The sequence below is a fragment of the Anser brachyrhynchus genome (genome assembly GCF_964034855.1).
Source record: "Anser brachyrhynchus genome assembly, chromosome: 23".
NCBI lineage: Eukaryota > Metazoa > Chordata > Aves > Anseriformes > Anatidae > Anser > Anser brachyrhynchus.
Window position 1 is genome coordinate 2,441,153 of NC_137716.1, and position 24,603 is coordinate 2,465,755.

Below are 24,603 nucleotides of genomic sequence, written 5' to 3' on the forward strand. Positions count from 1 at the left end.
GCATGACGCTTGATTTGGTGGCTTCAAACAACTCAGCAATGCCTCAGCTCCTGAGATTCCTGGTGTTTAGCTATTGGATAGTGCTACTCAGTTACTAAATTGGATCTTACTTATATTTAATTTATGATGACAATGAGGATGACTGTCAGTATATTTTCACTTCTGTTCAGCTTCTCTACAACTTAATCTCAATTGTTTTTCTGCTTTCAGAATACCTGAATAGGATTTAGTAAAGATGCTGTCAGTTTACCTTTCTTCTTTTCTTTTCCAGCGGGGATCTGACGAGCTTTTCTCTACTTGTGTTACTAACGGACCCTTTATCATGAGCAGCAACTCTTCTTCTGCAGGTAATATTGCCTATAAGAAAAGAGCAACATATGATAAGTATTGTGAGTACTGAGGTCTGTTTTTTAGTGTCATCTTAATTTTTAATCTCTATTTTTCTTACTTATTGAGCCTGTTGTAAGATGTTGCTGAATAGTAAATGTCTGCCCTGTACTTTTAAGGTTTGCAGGCTGGAAAATTGTTGCAGGACAGTTGCTGAAATGATTTTTACAGTGTTAAAATGTGCAGGTTTTGCTGTAGACTTGAAGCACAGGTGAATTTAATGTAGGATTGTTTTGGCTGTATATAGCAATTTGCTGTTATTTAGGAGTCTTACACCATCTAGAGGTTAGTAATCCCTTGCAAGACGGAATTCTTAGGTGCTGAGTCCAGAACTTTGCCTTCTGTGCTTGCCAGTGTCTTCAAATGCCTTATTTTGGCCTACCGTAATCTTCTGAGGCCCTTACTGTTTTTCCTGTAGCTTCCCTGCCAGACTGTATCAGCTAATGTCTGGTATTGTGCTGCTGATAGTCTTTTGCCATATGTATAATCCAGCTGATCTAAAGTTATTTTGAGTCATATTATTTGTTTTAGTATCACTTGATCTAAGAAGTCCCTTTCAAACTGCTTCATTACTAAGAATATGTCAAAGTGAAAATGAACAAAGCAGCAGTCTAAAATTAATGGCTCAGACCTACATGGAGTAGAGTTGTGGGTGGGGTTGTGTATGTACTGTAAACAAGCTGTAAAATGGACACTGGAGAGTTGATTCCATTGCACTGGCATTCAGCTACGTCACTCACATTCATGTCATTTGAAAAATGAGTAAAACCATGTGTGTTCAGACTCTGGTTAAGTTAGACCATGGAATTTCTCTGTAACAGCAATAACTGATGGGGGAGCACCACGTATGTCAGAAGTGGTAAGTGCGTGTATGTTGCATGGAACTTGCTCTTCTAAGCAGTGACTTTCTTTTTTACAGCTAATGGAAACGACAGCAAAAAATTCAAAGGTGATAGTAGAAGTGCTGGGGTCCCGTCCCGAGTAATCCACGTCCGTAAGCTGCCCAGTGACGTTACGGAGGCAGAGGTCATTTCTCTGGGCTTACCTTTTGGCAAGGTCACCAATCTTCTGATGTTGAAAGGAAAAAATCAGGTATTGTTCCTAACTGAAAGCAGAGATTGTCAAAGGCTTGTCATCTCGTCAAAGATTTTGTCATCAGTAAACCAGATCTAAGTTTGAACAACTGTTGTGCATTAGGAGTCAATAACTTCTGCATACTATGTTTTACTTTTCTACAATTGTCCCATGAGCTGTAGAAAATGCTATTTTCAGACTGTACATGGAGCAAGTCCGTAATTATCGGTTGTCATTTATAATTAGCATTATGCTTGGTTTTAAATTACAGACCAGGTAAACGACTTGGGCAGCAGTGCTGTGAGTCGGCCTCTTTCACTCAAGCTAGCTTGGTAGTTGAGTAACCACCAGTGTGACTTTGCATATTAAGGACACCTTTACAGGTACAAAAAATGAACTAGGCAAAGCTGAAACGCTCTTGGGTAATGCAGGAGGTGTGCACTAGTTTGGTAACTAAAATCGTCTCACAAATTAAGGAGTAAAAAAGCAAGCCAACTTTAATCATCACTTAAAATACTACGTCTTTAATCTTATTATGAAAATGCGCCTCTGATATGTTGCGTGGTATGATTATATGTAAGTACTTAATGTAATGACTTGCTACGATCCCTTGCATTTTTGCTCTGAAGTAGAGGAGACCATAAAGGTGTGGAACAATGAGTAGGCTTACAGCTCTGCAGAGAAGTATGGAAAGTCGCTTAATGTAATATGTAATTGCTCAGAGTCTGGGTTATTGCTCTATTCTAGTGTTCCTGCAGACGTTTCTGTGGTAGCCAGTTAACTAAGGGTAGTGTAAAGATGTTAGGGCGACTGAAACCTTACATGAATGTCAGTCTGGTATGTGAATGTGTGGAAATCAATGCTTTTTGTTTCAACTGCAAGCTCCTCCTGAGTTTATCAATCACGTGCTGTTGTTGAGTGTTATGTTGTCTCCTAGTGTGAGCCGCTTCAGTAAGATGTTTGATTGATTTGGCTTTCTGTTCAGGCTTTCATAGAAATGAATACAGAGGAGGCAGCCAACACCATGGTAAACTACTACACCACAGTCACTCCAGTCCTTCGAAGCCAGCCCATCTATATCCAGTTCTCCAACCACAAGGAGCTTAAGACAGACAACTCTCCAAACCAAGCAGTTAGTTTTTCTTCTTTACATTGTCATACTGGTGGGAGGGATGGACAGTTCTCAGCTGATTTTGCTGCTGGTTTCAAGAGACTTGGTTTAACTATGAAAGTATTAAAAAGCATGATGATTTCCTGTGAATGAAAGTGCTTCTCATCTAGGTTCTAACAGACTGCTTTCAGAATGGGTGCTTTTGATTGCCTCTTTCCCCTTGCTCGTAGTTTTTCATTTGCTACTTTGACTTTTACCACAAGCTTGTAGTTTATGGAATAAGGTCTCCTATAACAGCTTTTGTCCAAAGTCTCAGCAGACTGTTAAATGAGCTGCTAAAACTGCCTTGATGTTGGGAAGAACATGCATTATAAATACGAGATCATGAGAAAGTGTTTAGCATTCTTTAATTAGAAACAGTAACTGAATGCATACAGACATGATTAATTTCTAGTGCTTTAAAAATGCTTCTAATACGTGAAAGTTTTATATAAAAAGCTCTAATGGGGCAGAACCTGTCTGCCATAGAGTATTTGTTACTGGTAAGTGCTATCTTTCAGGCAGGCAACACTTGAATACAGTGATTCTTAATACTTTGTCAGGACTATCTAGAGTTTATGTGCAGATGTGCTCTGTGTGGTATAAAAAGTTCCCTTTTTTGTCTCAGCTGCTCTTGGCAATCTTTCAGGACAGGAACACTAGAAAGAAGTTCAAGTTACTTGTGCCTCCTTATCAGGGTTGGCTGCCCAATACACCCAGTTTGCCGCCTCTCATTTTTCAGTCTGATTTACATCAGGATCAGAGCATCTAATGCTGTGCAGATGAAACACCACTACTTGGTTCATCTAACTAGAATTTGGCGCACAAGTGAGCGCAGTGTTGTACGAGAAGGGTGAATCTACAGGAACCTGCAAGTCCATTTCCACTCCTGGATCCCTGTAGCAGCTGTGCATAAATCTTTTAGTTTTTGTCAGCTTCTGTAGTCTTCTGGAGATGGTGGTTCATTCCAGGAGAGCCTAGTTTTACCTCTTTCCTAAACACTGGAATAATCTTGCTCCATTGGTAGGTGCTGAGCAATATTTTAGCAGTAGCATAAGTACTTCATGCTTTACGTAGTTTGTATTCTGCTTTGCTGTTATTGATAGGGGTGGCCTGGTATTGCCCATGTTTAAAATGCGCTGAAATCATTGTATCCCCAGCCTTAGGAACAGTAAATTGCTACCTGGTGTTCTGCTATTCTGTACTGTGCAGTTGGGGATCTTGAGAAAAGCTGAATGTGTATTTTTGCAAGCAGGAGTGTCAGTCTAACAGGATGTTTGGTTCTGCAGCGTGCCCAAGCAGCTCTGCAAGCAGTGAATTCTGTTCAGTCGGGAAACCTAGCGCTGTCAGCCTCTGCTGCAGCAGTTGATGCAGGAATGGCAATGGCTGGCCAGAGCCCTGTCCTGAGGATCATTGTTGAGAATCTCTTCTATCCTGTCACTCTAGATGTTCTGCATCAGGTAAAACATTCCAACGCTTCTTGAAGATTGTCCTGGAGGAAAGGGTAGCAACAAATACGGAATTATTGTATTTTAAATGCTGGTGTTCTAACATCATGTGTCTTTATCTGTAAAGAAAGTTCTAAGGGGAGCAGCTTTGAGCATAGCTGTCAGGTTTCTACTTTCTAGACACCCTGACGCATACGTGAGGTTCATCTATTTTTGGTCCCAGTCTGGCCAGATTTTAACTTCCAGAGATTTGTCTGCCCATTTTAGTTAGATTGCAACCTGGTAACAGTAGAAAAGACCAATATTCACCTTTTCAAGACTGCTTGTCATATTCTAGTTATGGTTTTGTGGAAGTAGTTGCTAAGCATCATTGTGGGAGGTACAGGGAAACAAATGCAGTGTATACAAGTCATGTAGGCAGTAGCCTATTTGGAAAGTTTATTCCTGCTGTCCACTATGGTTGCTTAAGTTAATCTTCATGTTCAAAATGCAAGCTTGACTGCATTTAAGAATCCCTAAAATTCTGGAAAATGTTCCAGCTTATGAAGGTGTATATGAATGAATCCTCCTCTATAAGATTTCATGACAAATTGAAAACTTCATTAAGGATGTACTTCAGTAATCCTGTCACTTTTTCTAGTCAGATGCTATGATGTAACATAAGCAGTGCCTGATACAGTTTAAAACCTTACATTTTCGAGTTGGAAAGCTAACAGGGTGATGGGATAACTTATCGTTTCTGCTTTTAATAATGGAGGTGAAATACAAAGTTCCATTACTGGAAATGAGGTAACAAGGCATGCAAATATTATCTTGCAGATTTTTTCCAAATTTGGTACAGTCTTGAAAATCATCACATTCACAAAGAACAACCAATTTCAGGCTCTGTTACAGTATGCTGACCCAATGAGTGCTCAGCATGCCAAACTGGTGAGTAATATGTTTGCAGTGCTAAACACCTGAACTATTTAAAATTCTAAGCTTGTTTTTGTTAATGCTTGTTTTTGTTAATCTAAGACAAATGTTAGAAATTAACATTTTGGAGTACCTGGTTATCATATTAGGCTTATGTAAGTGTTACCCTAGTGGCAGATTGCATGTGCAGGTGGGAGGGAAATTCACTACCAAGGCCAGTATGGTGTAACCTGAGTGAGTACTGAAGGGAATAGAATGGCGTGATGCTAACTCCACACAAAGCAAGATACCCGCCTGTCCTTGGATGCAGCACTACCTGGAATGATGTAACACCTTCTCTCTTCAGAGATCTGTTACTGTGATGTATAATATAAATACATCTTGGATTTAAAAAGTGATTTATTTCTTTGCAGTCTTTGGATGGACAGAATATCTACAATGCCTGTTGTACACTGCGCATAGATTTCTCAAAGCTCACAAGTCTCAATGTAAAATACAATAATGATAAAAGCAGAGATTACACACGGCCAGACCTACCTTCCGGGGATAACCAGCCCTCTCTCGATCAGACCATGGCAGCTGCTTTTGGTGAGAATTCTTAGAGGGGGAGTAGGACAAATGTAACTGATACTTCTGCCAGTTGGGGAAAAGGAGGGGATGTAATCCTAGTATATTTGGTCATATATAATTTTATAATGCGGTGTGAGAAATCTTGGAATCACTGAATCTGGCTACTGCAAAATACTAGTATGTACGTATGGTTGTGGGTGCACGTTGCTTTGAATGCTATTTTTTATTTGTGAGGACTGTTTTAATGTTACCATCTGTCTTGGCTTCTAGTGCCATCTGCTGTTCTGACTACAATGCAGACAGCAATAATTTGGGGTGCTGTAACCCATACTTTGAAAACTACTGTGTTTAAACAGTTATGGGAGTTGCTAGCTTGTGTTGAGGTCAACAGCTAACTTCTATTAGCTGCCAGACCAGCGGAGTTGGAGAAATGCTCTTTCTTCATTTCTTGAAGACACTCAGTATTGAGACATTTTTTTACTTAGTGGTTATGGTTTAGTTTCCAGCTAAATCTTTATGTTGAAGGATATATGGAGGTGTTATAGCTCAGTCTAGAGTTTTCTTGCTGTTGGCTCTGTATAATGTGTTTGTCTTTCCCAGGTGCCCCAGGAATAATTTCTGCCTCTCCATATGCGGGGGCTGGCTTTCCTCCTACCTTTGCAATTCCTCAGGCTGCAGGTACTGTACTTCGTAAGTTGGAATTTTATATAGGTTCTCTGGTTGTTGTTGAAGCATCTTGATGTTCTAGAGCTGAGTAGTGATGGGGGGGCTAGTCATGTAAATCTGAAGTGCTGGCATTTGGCATGTGAGTGAATGGTTTTTCAGTACATAATCTCAACTAGGAATGTGAGTGTAGCTGTAGCTCCTCTGCCTCGTCTATATTCGCATGGAGAGAAGAAAATCTGAATGTCAGAGTTGGTAAAGGCAGAATTTAAAATTACTTTATTGGGAAATTTAGGGGAGGCTATTAATCTGTTTGTATTTAGCACTTCATGCGGTTGCTGAGGTTAGGAACTCACTTTTACACCTGTTAAGATGGTCAGAAGGAAGGAATCTTTACTCTTTCATAATTTTGAGTAAAGCTAGTATTTGAGCATCAACCTAATTACTTGCACTACTATATTTGCACTGAGGCTTACAGCTCATGTTGCAGATAACAATGTAACTACTTACATGAGTAGCCAAATGTCTGAGTTTAAGTACTTAAGCTTTAGGTGCTAGACTAAACAGTTTTTACTTTGTTTTTCATAGCATACCAAGCTATGTTGACTTCCCTGTAACTTGATGTAATTTCCTTGCTAATGAGAAACAAGTACAAAAATTGTTTAACCACTGATATTTTTCATATCTTGTCCTCTTGAGGAAATAAACCACATCACTTTAAGTAATTTCATTTAATTCATTACTAGTGGTTTCCAGAACTTTAGCTCTCCAAAGGAAAGAACTTTAATACAGTGAGGTGCCAGATGTTGTTGTGAGCAATGTAGAAATGCCTGTAAATGAAACTAATGTTTCTCCATTCATGAGAAGTTAGCTGATGGTAGCATATAATATTCTTTTATATGCATGGTTAAAGATTGAAGCATTTTTGGCATGCACTGGTTGGAAAGACCCTTACAATTGCACCGTTTGTGATGCCTTTCCTGCACCAGCAAAGCTGAGGCTTTGTGCTGATTCCGCTCCTTGTGAAATGTGAAAAATACTGTAGTCAACGAGATCGTGCTGAGGCATCTGTTAAACACCAGGCACTGCAAGAGCAATTACTATTAGAAATTACACCATTTCCTGCAGCACCAGAATTGGAGGCTTCTGTTGCTGTTAGTACATAGTCACTGTGTTTTGAATGGTTACTTGCATGTTGCAGAAGGTGCCATGTTCTCCCTTCTGGTGCAGCAAATACACTAGAGTACGCGCTGTTAATTTCTTTACTGGTTAATATTCTTTAATTTCCAGGCTTGTCAGTTCCCAATGTTCATGGAGCACTAGCTCCTTTGGCTATCCCATCAGCAGCAGCTGCAGCGGCTGCAGCAGGACGGATTGCCATTCCCGGCCTCACTGGGGCAGGGAACTCTGTTCTGCTGGTTAGCAATCTGAATCCTGAGGTTAGTGGAGTCCTAATTTTACTTTTTTCTCCTTCCTGTTACCTCTACTTTCACTTTCTGAACACAGATTATGCTGAAACTCATTGAAAGTGAAATCCTGCTATATCTTAAAGGAAACGGCAAAACTAGAAAAGCAGATGATGTGTTCTGCAAGCTCTGAACCTCAAAGCAGATCAGTACTCTAGTTGCTGAAGGGAAATGAGAAAGTCCATCTTTCAAATTAAAATCTTGCTCTTCTTTGGTTGAAAGCCAAAGATGCTGCCTGCCTGCTCTTGTCCCACACAGACTACAATGCCTGTCCCCTTCCTCCCTTCCATTTGGAACCTCCCTGCCATTCCCATGCAGTAGTGTCATTTGGGTCACAGAATAGTCATGTCCATTCTTTCTTTCCCTTAGCATGTTCTAGTTTTTTAATACATTAATTCAGAACTACAGAGAGAGTTCATTCTGACCTTTGCTCTTTCTGTGTAGTGTCTGGACCCCTGCCAGCTTGACTTTGTACCTGTGCAGTTTTCCTCTGCCATGTGCTTGCACATTTTTCCTTTCCAAGATTCCTGGAAGGTTCTCTTTTTAGCTAAACCCCATAACAGCTCACAGTTTACATGTTCAATTCCATTTAACTTAGTGAGTTGAAATACTTGGGTTTCTTCAATAACAAAGCAGGAAAATTTGAACAAAAATCTTTAATGGAAGACTGCATCAGAGAATTTGATATGGGTATCTTGATTTTTTTAGTCAGATTTTGGCTCTTCGTTGGATTGAAAGTGTAAAATCTTCTATTGTGTGCAATAGAATATGAGTCTGTTGAAAGCACTTTTAACTGGTGGGACTGCACACACACCTTAATACTACTTTGCAAAGCTATAAAACTTACCAGTGATGTCAGAGTAACCACAAAACCTCTTTTGCATCAAAGGAGAAGCCTGGATGTGATGAGTAATCAAAAAATATTCAACTCTTGATGAGAGGCACTAATTGAATCAGTAGTTCAGACTACTCTTTATCTGTCATTACTATTTTCTCCAGGGCATGAAATAATGGCAGGGGCTGTGATACCAGCTTTGATTTGGATGAGTTGGTTTTTCTGCCTAGGAACTGCTCTGCCATTCCAGGAACTGTCATCTCTGGCTTGGTCCCAGTGACCTGCTGTTCAAACAAAAGTCTTAAATGTTAAAAGCTGGCATTGTTATTCTCAACTGATATAATACTGTTTAGTTTTTTTCTTGGGATGATTTTGTGTAGTCTGGATGGCAGTGATAAGTTAAAGACCATGCTTTACCCCTATTTAACCTGCATGTGTCTGATGGTGCGCACAGTTCTTGTTTAAACAGGAGCAAGCAGTTATTTCATGCCTTGTGATTTTTTGAACTCTTCACTATCCATCCAGCTTATCTTTGGGCTAGAGAGACTTTGATACTTGTACTGAAGCTGTGAACTAACAGATCTGAAACTTTTTCCATTGCCTGTATAATCAGTGTTGTAGAAACTTACCTGTGCCACAACCAGTTAGTAAAGAGACAGTATTTCTCTGGAGTGACTACTCCGCAGCGTGTAAGGCTTTTTCCTGAATCAGAATCCTGGAAATTAAAATGACTCTTTTCTTTTCCACGGTGAGTGGAAGAAGTCTGGATGTTTCAGCTTGCATTGACTTTGAAAGCACTCGTGTCTGCGTGCACAGTTAGTGTTGTTGCTGGGAGCAGAGATGCTTTCCCTTTCTGGATTAGCAGCAGTACTGGGCTTCTGCAGTGTGGGGCCAACGCGCTGAGACAGGTGGAAGGGAACAGACTTCTGTTGTAAACGTGGTGCCAAGCTCCTTTATAACAAGAACTTCTACCAGGCCTTTGAAGTACTCTTTTTTGCAGTAGAATAACTGCTCATCCAGATATTTTGCTCTATATGCAGTGGGTAATATCTAAATTGGCTTTTTTTGGTGTTGTTACAATTAAGTATGCCATATAGACTACTTCCTTCAGTCATTGGTCCTAAAGCAGCAACTACAGCTGTTTTGACTTGACACTTGAAGTCATTTCTTCTAAGAAATGCTAGTAATCAAAATCAGTATTTTTAGACAAATTTTAGGGAATACCATTGCAATTTAATTAGTGTTAAAGCCTGTAGAAGTCACTCTATTGTGATACTGTCTCTTACTTCTTTGTATATCTTAAGTAAAAATGCCTTTTCTTTATCGTTGTGTTCCACTAGGTAAAAACCTATTAACTGTTTCTGTAAACAAGTTATTGTATGTAGAATTCTATAAATCTGACTGATGGAACACTACATATTTCCTTATGTATTTACTGACCTGTGTTTTTTGCTACTTTTTTCTTTTCTCCCCCATCCCTGAATTTTTTTTCTTCCCCTGATCCGGAATTTCTTTGCCAACTGACTGCACGGTACTTCTGCTTCCTGTTGTTGCTTGAAACAAAAAATAAAAACATTCCCCTTCCAAAAAAAAAAAAACCCTGCTCTTCGGAAACCAACCTGCCCTTCAATATTAACCATCTTGAAAACTTCATCATCCATCAACCAATTTCGCCATTTCCTGCGGGGACTCTGCCCTTCCTCGTTGTGGACGATTTGTGCAACCTCGCTCTCCCCTTCGATTCCTTACCTCTTCCCTGTCCCTCCGCTGCCTTGCTCTGCTGTTCTCTAAAGAGAGTTACACCCCAATGCCTCTTTATTCTTTTCGGTATGTTATTATTCACACTTTTTATTACCTTGTTTTTCATTTATTTGAGATTACTTTTTTTGATACTTCAAAAATGTACAGTTTGCAGTTTGCCATTTTTTGAATGCATAATTTTTACATTGTTTACTTAGTTTGCTATTTAATTTATTTTGCCTTTATTTTATGTTCAGTTATGCATGGTTTATTGCTTTGCATGTCTTTTTATAAGAGTTTTAAATTGTGGTAGCATGCTAAATTGTCCAGTCTTCTGGCATTTAGATTTTTGCTTTTTTTTGCCGAAACCCAGTATCTTTTTCTTTAATGTATTGTTCCATTATTATTCTGCTATATAAGAATTTTCCTTAAGTAGAGCAGAATAAGTAAAACATGGTTGGAATGAGATTAGTTCTGGTTGTGAATGAATGTTTTTGCTCTTGGATTGATTAGCTAATATTAAGTTGAATGAGACTTCCTTTTTCCCCCCTACCTGAAACTATTTTTCCTCACTTTCTGAAGGAGTCTATGGTGATGTGCAGAGGGTGAAGATTTTATTTAATAAGAAAGAGAATGCCCTAGTTCAGATGGCTGATGGAAACCAGGCTCAGCTTGGTAAGCAAGCTTAAATTTATCGGATTGTTAGCATTAAGAGATATTGGTAATCAAAGGTTTAGTATCAGTGCTTTCTCCTCTTAAAAAAAGAAAAACACACAAACTGTTTGTGCCCTCAATTGCTTGCCTTCATATGTAGTATGGTTTTGGTGCAACTCTAGAGAAGGTTTGTTTATGCAAGATAATCCAGAGGGAAAATAATGGAATAAGCAGTACTATAAAGCAGAGTAATAACACCTGTCATGGAGTTCCTGGAAGATGTGATAACTGCATAGGGAAGAACTCAAATGAAATTCTAGCTTTGATATTAGTGTCTGAACAGAACTGAAATACCATTGTAGTCAGCACTGTCTTTAACTGTTACAGCTATGAGCCATTTAAACGGTCAGAAGCTTCACGGGAAGCCAATCCGTATAACATTGTCCAAGCATCAGACAGTGCAACTTCCCCGTGAAGGACAGGAAGACCACGGTCTGACTAAGGACTATGGAAATTCTCCTTTACATCGTTTCAAGAAACCAGGCTCCAAAAATTTCCAGAACATCTTCCCCCCTTCTGCCACTCTTCATCTGTCTAATATTCCGTAAGTATCTGCATGGAGAGTTTGTGTGCCTCATTGTGAAACTATTTGCAAATTTAGTGTGAGAGTGAATGTCAGCTTTTTAACTTCTGGCAGGAGAAAAGATTGCCCATCTTCCTGTCACTCCTCAGTCTTTCCAGTCCAAAGAGCTACTTGACTGGTAGAGAGTTTAGGGAAGGGTCTGATGGGAACTGTTTTAGAGGTGGTGATGTACATTTGACCGGAGAAATTATTTGTTTCAGACCTTCAATAACTGAAGAAGACCTCAAGATGTTATTCTCAAGCAATGGTGGGATGGTCAAAGGATTCAAATTCTTCCAGTAAGTGGTTTCCTCTTATGTCCTGTCCTTACCCTGGGCTCTCCAGTGTGAAAAAGGTAGAAGCACTTGTTTCTTATCAAAATCCAACCCAGGTTAAGAGAACGGCGAGCAGAATTGTTGCTTATGTAGTAATTGACTCATCTGGAATAAAGAATTCCAGAGTAAGCCTGGATTGGGTTCATGGTGAATGACTTGATGAAAATTTTAGGGTATCTGAGTGAGAAGTTTGGATAGTCATGTTTGTCTTACAGATGTACTCTTCCGTGTAAAAGGACAGGATGTTGCAGTTATCCAGGTAGCTGATTTTCTGCCTGGTCTTGAGTACTAGTTAAGAAAGCATGTACTGACTTAAGCTCTGTGTACAATGGTACTGAATGACTTAAACTTCTGTCTTGTCAGGAAGGACCGTAAAATGGCTTTGATCCAGATGGGCTCTGTGGAAGAAGCCATTCAATCACTCATTGACCTCCATAATCATGACCTGGGAGAGAATCACCACCTGCGTGTGTCCTTCTCAAAGTCCACCATTTAAAGCTTTGGAAGGCATGAGACAGAATGGACTTAACCTCTTGGGTTCAGCCTTGACCTTAGAAGGCTGAACACTAGGGTTTCAACTTCCATCATTCCAGAAAAAAAGCCACTTTAAAAATGCAGCTGAAGTGACCTTAAAAGACCAGAGATTTTATTTTTTTAAAGAGAAATCAGTTTACCGGTTTTTAAAAAAAAAAATTAAATCTAATTCATATTGCTAACCTTGCGGTGATGGGTAACAATCTTGACTGTTCAAATAAATCACAAGTTAAAGTTTACACTTTGGAACCTGCTCTGGGAAATTCCCCTCCCCTCCTGCTCCTCCTCCCCTGAAAAGCAGATCCCAACAAGTTTATCAGGTTTCACATTGATGCCTTTTTTTCTTTACCCATCCATGCCTTGAAAGACCTAAAACCACTGTGTAAATTCACTTTTGCGCCTTTGAGTCAGGATTTTGCAAAATGCATGGTGTATAGGAGCTCCCAACTCATCCAGCACAAAAATAAGTTGCATTGATCCTACCTAAACTGTGCATCTGCTATCCTGTGCCTTAAACTTTTTTCTTCTTTTGGGGAAAACATCTGAATTGTAGGGATTGGATGGGAGAGTTGAGGGGAATGGATGAGCTCTGGCTCAGTAGATCAGCTTATCGTAGTGAAGGACTAATGAAGCTGGCAAAGTGGATAAAGAAAATATTGGGCTTTGACTCTTTAGGCAGTTGTATCCCACTGTCCATGATGTCTCAATTTGCATAGGATCATGTGTCTTCATGCCACTTTCCAATCTGCTTGTGGTTTATCTCCATCTGCAAACCTTCCAGTGGGAGTTATTTAAGATCCTTTGTGTGTAATGTTCAGACCGAGTAGAAAGGTCTGGGTGGGGAAGCATTCCCAAGACCAAATCACATTCCATTGTCAATAGCAAGTCGACAGGCTCTGCCCTTCACAAGAGCGTTGATCAAGATACGAAATTAACCACTGTTGGACACTTGTGAAGATGAATCATAAAGAATTTGTCAAATTGTGTGTGTATATATATATATCTCTAAATACTTGGCTAGGATTTGAAGAATTATTGAATATCCCACATTTAGAAAGGTGTTCATGTGAGTCACCTTCGTGCCCCTAATTTGAAATTAACAAGACCAATGTAGCTCTGCCATCATTCTTATAGCATGTCTTCAGCATTTGAGCTTTTTGTTTTAATTCTTGTATTATACTTTTTGATGCAGTTGCTGTCATCTGTGCCTAGCAATATTTCCAGTTGACCAAATATTCTAATCTCTTTATATGCAAAAGAAATAGTTTAAGTACCTTTTTATAGAATGATAAGATGGTATAAACGTAATCTAAATTTACTCCTTTGTGGTATTACCCTTGTATACTGTACTTTCTTATTTTTTTTGTAATTGAAACTGTAGGGCAGGAATTTAGTTACCAGGCTGAGGTCATGACTGAGGGTGAATTAATGTAATGACATTGATGAAACATGCTAAGCTAAGCAGACTTTTAAAGCAATGTGTTTGAGATAACAAGCACGATTAGCTTGTGAATTTAAGTAAAAGGACCCAGGCTAAAGTTTTACCTTTTTAACCTATAAGCCCAGATATTTTTAAGTTATAGGAAGGGAATCTATTATAAGTAGAATGCAGATTGTTTTTTTCCCAATGATACGATGACCATTTTTTTCTGGCTTACAACTCTTTCCTGGGCCATTCTGCCTTCTATTTTGTGTAATCCAGTGTTGCCTTACGTTTCCCTCTAACCTGCAACCTGTTCGGATGCAAAATAACAAGAATCTTGTACTTTTTTTCAGGGTTTTTCTGCAAATTGTGGACCAAAGTTTGTTTTTTAATCGTCTTAGTGTTGCAAGTTATGATTTCCTTGCTTAGTGTGGGAGCTCTTGACTTGCCTAGCACTGAGTGTTTGGAAAAGTCTTAACTTTTCTTAGTTCCTCCCTGAAATCTTGAGGATATGCATTATGCTGGAGAAGTGTGTGAAGTCTGAGTGAGGGTTCAGCTTGGGTTGCTGGCATGAGATCAGTAATATTTGTCTGCCTTAGTCTTCAGTTGGAGGCTGAAAGGAGTGTGAAACCATGTTAAATGAAAGTGTTGCCCCCAGTTGAGCTGAGAAAAAGTTCAGCTGACACGTAGACACTGGTTTCAGTTACCTCTAAATCTGAGTAAGCCTGTTAAGGAAATCTTGATCTGCCTCTCTGAAAAATCTGTTTCCTTGCCAGCATCTTACATTCAGCGGTGCAAATTCAGATGTCTTGGTGGTAGTTGTCAACTCGAATTAGTTTGCTCATCTGCCTTCCTTCCCAAGTGGAAAACAGTAAATTGATTCCTCCTGCAGCCGGGGAGCACTGGCAGTGCGGCTGGTTCTCCTGAACATGCCCCGGGCAGCACTACCTTAAAGATCCATGCGCAACCCAAGTGGAGCAGCTGTGGTGGTTTAACTTTTGAAGCATTCAATCAACCTCACCCAAGACACTGGGAAGAGGCTTATTGGAGTGAAACCTGTCTGGTGGCCTTTAACATTGATTTGGTCAACCCACAGGCTTTATATATTTTGCAAAATGCAAGTGAATTGAGGTAACCCCAGAACCCAGACAATTGTGGGTTTTTCCTTTGGATCCCTGTGTTTGCATGTAAAGAATGTGAGTAACAAAAGGGTGTACATATTTATAATTTTTTTATACCTGTTATAAGACATGAGGGGGCAGCAAAACCCAGTTTTTTATGGTGAACAGATGTATTGTATATTTTGATAACAGCTATTACAGGTTCAGTATTGTGGAAGGTGGGGTGGGGAGGGTAAGCATACACAACATCAGAATTCCATTGCCTCTTTCAAAGAATGTTTGTAATGCAAAAAGAAACAAAATTAAAACTATTTTATAACAACCTTTGTACCTTTCTGTAGCTCCATTATTTACTGTTCAGATTGTAGAAAGCAGTTATTGGCCAGTCTGTACTTGTGCTTTCAATAAATTTCTTCTGTATTCTTTGCTTCTGATTTTCCTCTCTCTTTATTGTGCCTATTTTGCTTCTGATTTTTCCTTCTAATGTAATTTCAGCTGCCTCATACATAACTTTGACTTTTTCACATACCTCTGGGCTGGCAGAGTGTTTATTTGTACTAGCACCTCTGTGCAGGGGACAGGATGGTGAACCAGGCCTGGGGCTGTGTGGGGTGACCAAAGCCCCCCTGATGTTCACACTCCAGCCCTTCAGAGCTTGACCAGTGAAGTTCAGAGGTATGGGGTTATAGGGCCTTAACTGATGCTCTGCCTTTGTCACATTCCAACACTTTTTTTTTTTACTTCATGTTCCTAAACTTTCCATATATTCTAGCTAATATCCATGAAATAACCAACTCTCCAGTCAAATACGTAATACTCTCTGTAGTTTTGTGCTCTAGAAGTGTTGAAGCTTTCTGGCTAGCTGGATGTCTTCGTGCTGAGTTTCCCATCCAGTGCCCCGGTGTGACCTGGCCAGGTTGCTTTCTAATGACTGGGAGGGGGCTGGAGGCTTCTTTCGGTTCTTGGGGTTACCCTGATGTGCAGACACGTGAGCCGTGTTGGTGGGCATACCTGCCTGTTCAGCTCCTTGGGGAGCGAGGCCTTTTGTCCTGGAGGTTTTGTCCTCTCCACAAGTCCAACTCACTTGACGGAAGTACTGTCTGAAAGCAGATGCTCTGGTGTAGACCTGGACACCTCAGCATCCTGAAATTTGGGATCATGATGCTCAAAAAACAAAGCCTCGAAGGAACCCCTGAGGCTCATGGCAATGTGCTCTGTGCTGTCCCTGTCCTTGGGCTCAGCTCGAGGGCTGTCCCTCTCCTTCCACGCTTCTCCCCAAGATGGCAGGCACAGCGCTGCCCTGAGCGATGCTCGCTGTATGCCATCCTCCCGCAGCAGAGGGTGTGGATGGAAAGCCCGTGTTTGTGGCGGTGGGAAGAATAAATGCTGCGCTGCTGGGTTTGTGGCTCTGTTTGCTGTCCTTTGGCTGCGTTCCCTTTGTGTTGAACTGCATTAGCATTAAACACTGGCTTATTTTATAGGCTTCTCGGTTCCGGCTTCAGCCTCCAAGCTGGGTTCTGCAGGAGCCTCAGGCTACTGAAAGACATCACTGTTGTTCCTGGAAAGTGTAATAGGATTTGTAACAGCTGCCTCTGCCCTCGCCCGCTGATGCGCGTGTGAAACGCTGCTGCGCTCTGCGTGCCCCGGGCACCAGCAAGGCTGTGGGGGCCCGGCTGCAGGCAGGGGTGGCCCTGAGGTGCTGGGGGGGGGATTACGGCCTCCTGGCCCCTGCTGCAGGGGCAGCTCCCGGTGCTGCAGGACTGCGGTGCTGCCTGTGTCCAGGTGCAGAAAGGGAAGTGCCTGCACTGGCTCACACGTGTGCATCTTCTGACAGAAAGCTGACTCTCAGCCTGTGCTTCTAATTAGACCATTTTCACTGACAACGTAGGGCAACTTTCTGAAAAGATGTTTTTAATTGGAAAATGCTGACTGAAGGGGACCAATATTTTATTTTCAGTGAGAGAACAACAGCCTCATCTGCTCCCTGCCTCCAACAGATCATCCGAACAAGCTGCTGTGCAGTGTGAGATGGGGGGAGAGGCTTGTGCAGAATAAACACCAACATGAAAGGCTAGGCCACGCATCCTGAGCGTCTCTGGCTATAGAAAGTGAATTCAGATAACTTGGCTTCACCGCCAACTCTGTAAATGCTGCTGCTAATCCTCCGAGCGTGCCTCTGATGGAGAGTCTGAAATGCTGCTGCCAGCACTGGAGTAGTGCTGCTAACGCTGCTGGAGCTGAACCAATATTTGCTAAAGCCACTTCCCCGTGTTGCTAAGTATCCGTGGTGTAGTCGACGTCTTGCAGAGGTTCTTAGAGGGGAGAAAGGCTGTGCCCGTCGTCCTCGGAGAGCGGGACGGCAGCCCCCGGGGGCCCAGGGCCGGCGTCAGGGTTCCCTGTGCCCAGGGAGGGGGGCGGCCCTCGGGTGGCCGCGTCAGGGTGTTGAGGAGAGCAAATCCCTGATCTCCCCGCACGGACGGGGCCGTGGCTCCCCGTGTCTCCAACCACCCAGCACCGTGCCGCTACCTTGCAGGCACTGAGGGAATTTGCTTTATGCCCGCTGCTCCGGGAGCAATTAGCGAGTGGGGCCTGGCTGACGAGGCAGGTTTTCCCCTCGCCCCCTCCTGCAGGCCGGGCACCCGCTGGCGGCGGGGCTGGGGCAGGGAAGCGGCCGCAGGGGGGTCCCGGAGCCCCCCAGGACCAGGCCCAACAACGGCCTCCAGCCGGGGGTCCCCGGGGGGGCTGCGGCATGGAGCGGGTGGTTGCCATGGAAGTGGTGGGGTCGGGGAAGGGGCCTGCGACGCCGTTAGTCACGGCAGCGAGCCGGGGCCAGCCCAGGGCCCCAACCAACAGCTCGGTGCCGCCGTCTTTGTCCCCAGCACCCAGGGGCCAGGCGGCCGCTTCGTGGGCCTCACGTCGCTGCTGCCGGACAGGCCCCGGCCCTGTGCTGTCCTGCGGGGGGACAGGGGCCACGTGTCCCCCTCGTGTGTCTGGAGGAGAGCTGGGGGTGGAAGAGCTACAGTCGCCCGCATCGTGGTGCAGGGCCCTGCCACGGCCGGCCCCATCTCCCGGGGAGAGCAGGCAGAGCCCCCGGCTCCCATCACGCTGCCAGGCCCCTACCAAAGCATGGGACCCCCCCAGCTCCCTGGGCAGGCGCAGCCCAGGGGCACCCCCCTCACACAGCACCCACACCTCGAGCTGCTGCCAGCAATCCCCGCGCTAATCCCCTGGTGGCTTTTCCAGCAGAGCAGCGGGGTTACGCTGGATAATCTATATGTTTGCAAGGCTGAGGCTTTGGGATATCCACTGCTAATCCAATTGGCAGTTCAGTGCCATCTTCACATCACCCCGCTTCTGGAGGACCGGGGGCTGTTGGTGCTGTCCCCGCTGCACCCCTGGGGTACAACAGTTCTGGGGGCACCAAGGCCACGCTGGGCGTGATGGGGGCTGCAGGGTGAAACCAGCCCGGAGTCCGTGGTGCTCCGGAGCTGCTGGGTGAGGCAGGGCAGCTTTGCTTCGGGCTGCTTTGCCACCTCGTTCTGCCCCAGCACACCCGCATTGCACGGCTGTCCCCGTCCCTGCGTGCAGAGCTCCCGGGGAAGGCAGCACGCGGGGGCGGCAGCCCAATCCCACCCCCGGTCTGATTTATGAGCCGTGACAAATGGGAGCAGATGCTGCTCTGCGCCGAGGCTGGGGTCGTGCAGGGTTTCGCTGCCACCATACGGAGATGAGCTGGGGGGGAGCAGCCTGCAAGGCTGCCTTCGCTGCGGGTGCCTTGAGCTGCCCCGTGCCACCCCCCCAGCAGCCCCCGTGCAGCCGGGGCTCTGTGGTGCCCTCGCAGGAGGCCAGAGATGACGCGGGGACGCCGTCCTCGTGGAGGCCAGCACGGCGAGGAGGGTGACACGCGGGAGCTGAGCTGGGTGCCTGCATCCCCGGCGTTGCCACAGCAACGCAGCCAGAATCTGCAGCGCCTGCACTTCCCTCCCTGGGCGGCTCCGGAGCCGCGCTCGATGGCGAGCGGGGTCCCCGCGTCCTGCGCGTGGCGGCGATGCCGGGGTCACGAAGCCCCCGCGCACCGGGGGCCCCGCAGCCAGGGTTGCTGGGGGTCGGACGGGGTGGTGTCGTGTCGAGCTGTATTAACGTAATTGCTCGTCATCGCCTGGTTTTAATGGGCTGCAGCCTGGAACTGGTTTCTCCTGGTCCGTGGTGGGGCGGAGAGGAGCCTGAGCCCCGCCGGAGGCATGGGGGTGCGGTGGCTGCCTCTCGCAGGGGACGAAGGATGGGGCAGGGGGCTGCACGCTGCTCCGCAGCCTTGGGCCAGTCCCACACGGCTCAGCCGGGGCTCCCCCGCTCCACCCAGTGCCCAAATCCTCCGCACCCCGTCAGGCCCTTCTGGAGCTCGGTGGAGCGTTGCCCCCCAAGGACGCAGCCCAGCCGGGGCACATTCACGTGTTTATTCGCTTTTCAAACCACAGCAGGTTCAGCCATTGCCTGGCAGATGCATTCACAGCTTGGAGACCCCCCCCCCACCCCTGTCCTCCACCCAGGGCTGCCTCCCCAGCAGCACCCAGCCCCCCCCGGGACCTCATGCACAGGGAATCCCCCCGGGGGGGGGGGGGGGGGGGGGGGGGGGGCTCCTGCCAGCCCAGGTGGGTGCCCTGATGCTGGCAGGACCTGGGCTGGCTGGGCAGGCTGCGCCCCGTGCCCCCCGTTTGTCGTTCCCCCCACCCCCAGCACTTCCCTACCCCAATGTACACACTCTACTTTAGCCAGCACAGTATTTACACGCTCCTAACGCCCAGAGCTCAGGCCCTGGACAAACACCCCCCCTCCCGGCACCATCCCCCATCTCCCTGCCCCCAGAACAATCCAGCCAACGCGCAGCCCCCGCATGAGCCAGGAGCCCCATGGCACCCCCCCCCCCCCCCAAAGCCCTTTAATGCTGTTTGCTCCCCTCCCACCCCACAGACTTACAATGCCAGAGTCAGAATAAATTACCCCCCACACCCCAAAATGTCAGCACCTGTGTTAGAGAGAGAAGTAAAGTCCAAAGTGCTTGGAGACGCCCAGCCCCTGCGGGTGGGCGGGGGCACGGAGCCCCCTTTGCGCTCCCCGGGGTCCCGCGCACCCCTTGGCTGCCCCGGGGGGGTAAAGGTGTCTGGCCCCACCATTTTGTCATCCCGATGCTAAAGACAGCCCCGTCCTGCCACCTCCCCACGAGAGGGGGCCCAGCAACTACGGACCCCCCCCTTGTACCCCCCCAGGCAGGGCAGAGGGCAGGCGGCGGGGGCTCAGTCCTTAAACCTCCGGCCGGCTTGCATTTTCCTGTAGTAGCTGTCGGCCTCGCTGTCCGTGTGCCCATCCTTCTCGGCCGGCTTCCTCCGCAGCGTGGACTCCCGGCTGGCCGTGCCCAGCAGCCCCTCGGGGGGGCCGTCCCCCCGCTCCCCGCCGCCCCCCGCCACCACGTTGATGGTGGCCAGGCTGCCGTAGCGCGGCTCATCCTGCTCGATGTCGCTGACAGAGGAGCCGGGGGACACGCCAGCGCTCTTGGCCGGGCGGAAGCCCCGGAAATCCTTGCCCATCTCGCCCAGCTCGTAGGCGTCCGGCCCCTCCGGCCCCTTCTGGGCCGACTTCCACTCCCAGGGCCCGTTGCCGGTGGAGAGGTGGACGACGGGGTGGTGGGGCGCGTGGGCGTCGATGGTGATGATGCTGGAGCTGTCCCGCTCGGAGGGCGAGCGGTACTGCGACGAGTCGGAGCTGGTGGAGGACGAGGACGTCTCCGAGTGCTTGGGGGTGACGGACACCATGCTCTGCTGCTTGGACATGGCGATGACCTGCATGAGGCGCGGGGGGTTGGCCACCCGCTGCGCCCCCCCCCTTCTCCGCCACCATCACCCACTTGGCCCGCACGGCCGCCCCGCCGCCGGCCGCCCCGCCGGCGCCCGCCTGGCTCTCCTCGGGGATGTGCACCAGCTGCGAGGCACCCGGCCGGGGCTGGATGAGGACGCGGGGCCCCATGGCCGCCCGCTCGGCCGGGCGCGCCTGCACCGTGGGGTAGAGCGATGGGGGCACGTCCTCGTCGGCGTCCCCGGCCCCCCGGCCCAGCGCGCCCGCCTCCTCCGCCAGCGTCATGCTGCGGCCCTCCAGAGACTTCTGCTTCCACTCGGTGATGAGCTGCTTGGAGCGGGAGGCGTCCACGGGGACGTGGATGGTCATGTGGCGTCGCGCGGGGTCGTCCATGGAGGGGGTGTTGACGCGGGGCAGGGTGTTGCTGAAGGTCACCATGTTCTCCTTGCCCATGGGGCTGCGGGGGGCCAGCAGGTCCACGTCCACGCTGGCGCGCTTCAGGCTGCCCAGGGAGTTCTTCTCCCGCGGCACCGGCCGCGCCGCCTCCTCCAGCCGCGTCTGCGGGTTCAGCTCATCGGTGCTCACCGACTTGTTCTGGTGGTACACGGAGTCGTGGCCCCGCTGCGTCAGCGCCCGCAGCGCGTCCTTGGCCGGCGCCGGTGCCGGGGCCCTCTCCGTGGGGGCGCGGAAGTTGCCCACGGCGTGGTACGCCTGCGGCGGGGAGAGAGCGGGGTCAGCGGGGCCGGGACACGCGGCACGCAGCCCCCGCGCCCGGCGGCACCCACCAGGTAGGCGGCGATGCCCGAGCCGATCAGGAAGCCCACGTAGACGTCGGCGGGGTGGCTGCGGTACTGCGTGATCTGCGTCAGGCCGCAGATGCCGGCGGCGATGGCGAAGGCGAAGACCAGGATGGGCTTGAGGAGTTTGGTGCTGTCCGAGATGATGGAGTTGAAATACATCTGCGGGGGGGGAAGAGGCCGTCAGTCGTGACACCGGCACCCGCTGCCTTCGCAGCACCCGAGTCCCCCCCCCCCCCCCGGCGTCCCGGCCACGCAGGGCTCTGCAGGGCACAAGCAGCCTTGAAGCGCGTGTCGAGAGGCGGTCCCAGGACTCACCGAGACGTAGACAGCAGCGAACGCCGACAGCGTCGCGTGCTGAGACGGGAACGTCTTCCTGCAGAGGGGACAAAGCAGAGCTGCTGGGTGGTGGTGGGGACACACAGGGGGGCTGTCCCCTCCCCGGCACGTACCTGGCGGACAGGATGGCGTGCTTGTCCGTGCCCGAGCAGATGTCCTGGGTGATGTAGGGGTTGGCGTCGCAGGGGGTGCCCAGCAGAGTGTAGTTGGGCTTGCAGACGGTCAGGAAGAAGGGCGCATGGTAGCCGGTGGCCAGCTGGATCACGTCCGTCACCAGGGCGGTGGCACAGAGCCCGAACACGTGGACGCCTGCAAGAGGCAGAGCAGGGGGGGGGGATTGGTGGTGTCACCCCCACCCTGCACAGGATGGGGCCCCATCTGCCCCTTTCCAGCCCTCACGGGGCATCCAGGGACCCCCTACCAGCCCCAGGGCACCCCAAAAGTGCCAGAAAGGGTCCAGTAAGGGGGTCTGGGCAGGGCTGTGCGTTGCTGGTCCTGGCTGCCCCTGCGCCCCCCCCCCCAGCCCCAGGACACCCCCGAGGAGGGCACGGCTGCCCGGGCTGCGGCACAACGTACCCACAAACCTTACGGTCCTGCGCAGGAAGGAGTTGAAGTTGCAGCCGCCGGCGTTGATGCTGCCCTCGGCACCGGCGCGTCCCTTCAGCCTGGACTGCAGGCAGTACACGATGCCCTCCCCGACCATGATCTGGGGGGGAACCGGCAGCTCAGCGGGGCCCCAAAACCCGGCCCAGGCAGGATCCAGCCCCCCCGGCCCCCCTCCCGGCAGCGGGACGGGCCCGGGACGCACCGAGGCGGCAGGGGCTGCGAAGGCCAGGCTGAGCAGCATGAGCAGCGGGATGAGCTCCTCGTTGGTCTCCACGTAGGGCATGGAGAGCGCCCGGTCGTAGCACTGGAAGCCCACCTTGGCCGGCTTGAAGAGGTCGGTCAGCTCCAGGAAGTACAGCGTCACGATGGAGGAGGCCACGATGGGCAGCTGGGGGGGCCGGGGGGGGGTCGGTGGGGGCTCCTCACCCACCCCAGCCACCAGAGCCCCCGCTGGGTGCCCGAGGTCCCCAGGGGGCACCAGCCGGGTGCGGGGCCGTGCACCGAGCATCCCCGAGGATGCGCGGCCCCAGCCCGGGTGGGACCGGGGTGCTGAGGACGCAGCCCCCCCGCAGCAGCCCCCGGCCCACCCCACACCTACCTCCACGAAGTAGAAGCAGGGGAGGAGCGTCATGCTGTCCTTGGGCGCCTTGGCCTTGTCCTTCGGGGAGATCATGGTGCTGGGGCGGGCGGGGGTCCCTGCCGTGGGGCAGCCGGCGTCACCCCGGCGCTCGGCCCCACGGGGGGGCCCCCCCTGCACGGGGGTCGTGCTGCCCCCCCCCCCACCTCCCCCCGGGGGGGCTGTCACAACAGGTGGGGCGGAGGCTCGGCTGTCGCGACAGTCCCCTCTGCCGCGACATGTGCCGCTGCGGTGGGCGTGGGGAGGGGGCGCGCCGCCCGCAGAGCCCAGCCGGGGGGGGGGGGGGGGACAGGGGGGCCCCCCCCCGGCCCCCCGAAACTTCTGACAAGTCCTGGGTGCAAAAAGGGGGGGGGGGCACGGAGGGGGTGGAGCAATGGGGGGGAATTAAGCGAGGGGGCAATAATGGGGGGGGGGATAACGAGGGGGGGATAACGAGGAGGGGGGTACCGGGGGGGCAGTACTAGGGGGGCAGTACCGGGGCAGTACCGGGGGGCAGTACCGGGGGGGCAATACCGGGGGGGCAATACCGGGGGGCAGTACCGGGGGGCAGTACCGGGGCAGTACCGGGGCAGTACCGGGGGGCAGTACCGGGGGGGCAATACCGGGGGGGCAATACCGGGGGGCAGTACCGGGGGGCAGTACCGGGGCAGTACCGGGGCAGTACCGGGGGGCAGTACCGGGGGGGCAATACCGGGGGGCAGTACCGGGGGGCAGTACCGGGGCAGTACCGGGGCAGTACCGGGGGGCAGTACCGGGGGGGCAATACCGGGGGGGCAATACCGGGGGGCAGTACCGGGGGGCAGTACCGGGGCAGTACCGGGGCAGTACCGGGGGGCAGTACCGGGGGGGCAATACCGGGGGGCAGTACCGGGGGGCAGTACCGGGGCAGTACCGGGGCAGTACCGGGGCAGTACCGGGGGGCAGTACCGGGGCAGTACCGGGGCAGTACCGGGGCAGTACCGGGGCCGAGCGCGCCGCAGCCGCGGGCGGGGGCTCGGGGGGGGCCGGGGCGGGGCGGGGGCCCGTCCCTTTGTGCCTCCGCCGCCGCCCGCGCCCCCCACTCACCTCCGCTGCAGCCGCCCCTGGGGGGGCGAATCCGGGCCGGGGGGGGCGGGCGGGGCGGGGGCGTCCGCGGGGCTCCCGCTGGAGCGGGGATGCTCTGCCTCGGCCGAGCGCGGCGAGCGGCTGCTTCCTCCCCTCCTCCTCCTCCTCCTCCTCCTCCTCCTCCTCCTCCTCCTCCTCCGCCGCCGCCTCCTCCCCGCCGCCCCCCGCCGCCCCCCGCCCCGCCCCGCCGCTCCCGGCCCCTCTCGGGGCTCTGGGCGGCCGCGGGAGCCCGGGGGGGGCCGGGGAAGGGGAGCGGGGGGGGGTCGGGTGCGAGACAAAGGGACCGGGGGGGGGGGGCGCGGCACCGAGCGGGGGCGGCTCCCCCCTGCTGCTGGG

At 50.0% G+C, this 24,603-nt stretch overlaps 2 protein-coding genes across 7 annotated transcripts in view; one reads left to right on the plus strand and one right to left on the minus strand.

Annotated features, from left to right (window-relative positions):
• PTBP1 (polypyrimidine tract binding protein 1) overlaps positions 1 to 15,364 on the plus strand; it is a 30,572-nt gene extending 15,208 nt beyond the window's left edge. For 4 of the 6 annotated variants that reach the window (XM_080565784.1, XM_080565781.1, XM_080565783.1 and 1 more), the window contains 13 exons: positions 272 to 347; positions 1,307 to 1,479; positions 2,447 to 2,593; positions 3,901 to 4,071; positions 4,879 to 4,989; positions 5,388 to 5,562; positions 6,145 to 6,234; positions 7,498 to 7,646; positions 10,302 to 10,335; positions 10,831 to 10,923; positions 11,290 to 11,506; positions 11,746 to 11,823; positions 12,223 to 15,364. In XM_080565784.1, the coding sequence (XP_080421910.1) occupies positions 323 to 347; positions 1,307 to 1,479; positions 2,447 to 2,593; positions 3,901 to 4,071; positions 4,879 to 4,989; positions 5,388 to 5,562; positions 6,145 to 6,234; positions 7,498 to 7,646; positions 10,302 to 10,335; positions 10,831 to 10,923; positions 11,290 to 11,506; positions 11,746 to 11,823; positions 12,223 to 12,355 (1,596 nt within the window). In that variant the 5' untranslated portion in view covers positions 272 to 322 and the 3' untranslated portion in view covers positions 12,356 to 15,364. The remainder of the gene's footprint in view (positions 1 to 271; positions 348 to 1,306; positions 1,480 to 2,446; positions 2,594 to 3,900; positions 4,072 to 4,878; positions 4,990 to 5,387; positions 5,563 to 6,144; positions 6,235 to 7,497; positions 7,647 to 10,301; positions 10,336 to 10,830; positions 10,924 to 11,289; positions 11,507 to 11,745; positions 11,824 to 12,222) is intronic. The other 2 variants (XM_080565786.1, XM_080565782.1) reach the window with 1 other exon arrangement.
• A 4,513-nt stretch (positions 15,365 to 19,877) lies between these two features.
• On the minus strand, positions 19,878 to 24,338 carry PLPPR3 (phospholipid phosphatase related 3). Its single transcript, XM_080565797.1, is given in 9 exon segments — positions 19,878 to 20,811; positions 20,813 to 21,495; positions 21,570 to 21,743; positions 21,900 to 21,957; positions 22,034 to 22,229; positions 22,497 to 22,626; positions 22,729 to 22,914; positions 23,125 to 23,222; positions 24,229 to 24,338. Coding segments are annotated over 8 exon segments (2,085 nt in total). The 5' UTR covers positions 23,200 to 23,222; positions 24,229 to 24,338; the 3' UTR covers positions 19,878 to 20,228.
• Between the last annotated feature and the right edge of the window lie 265 nt (positions 24,339 to 24,603).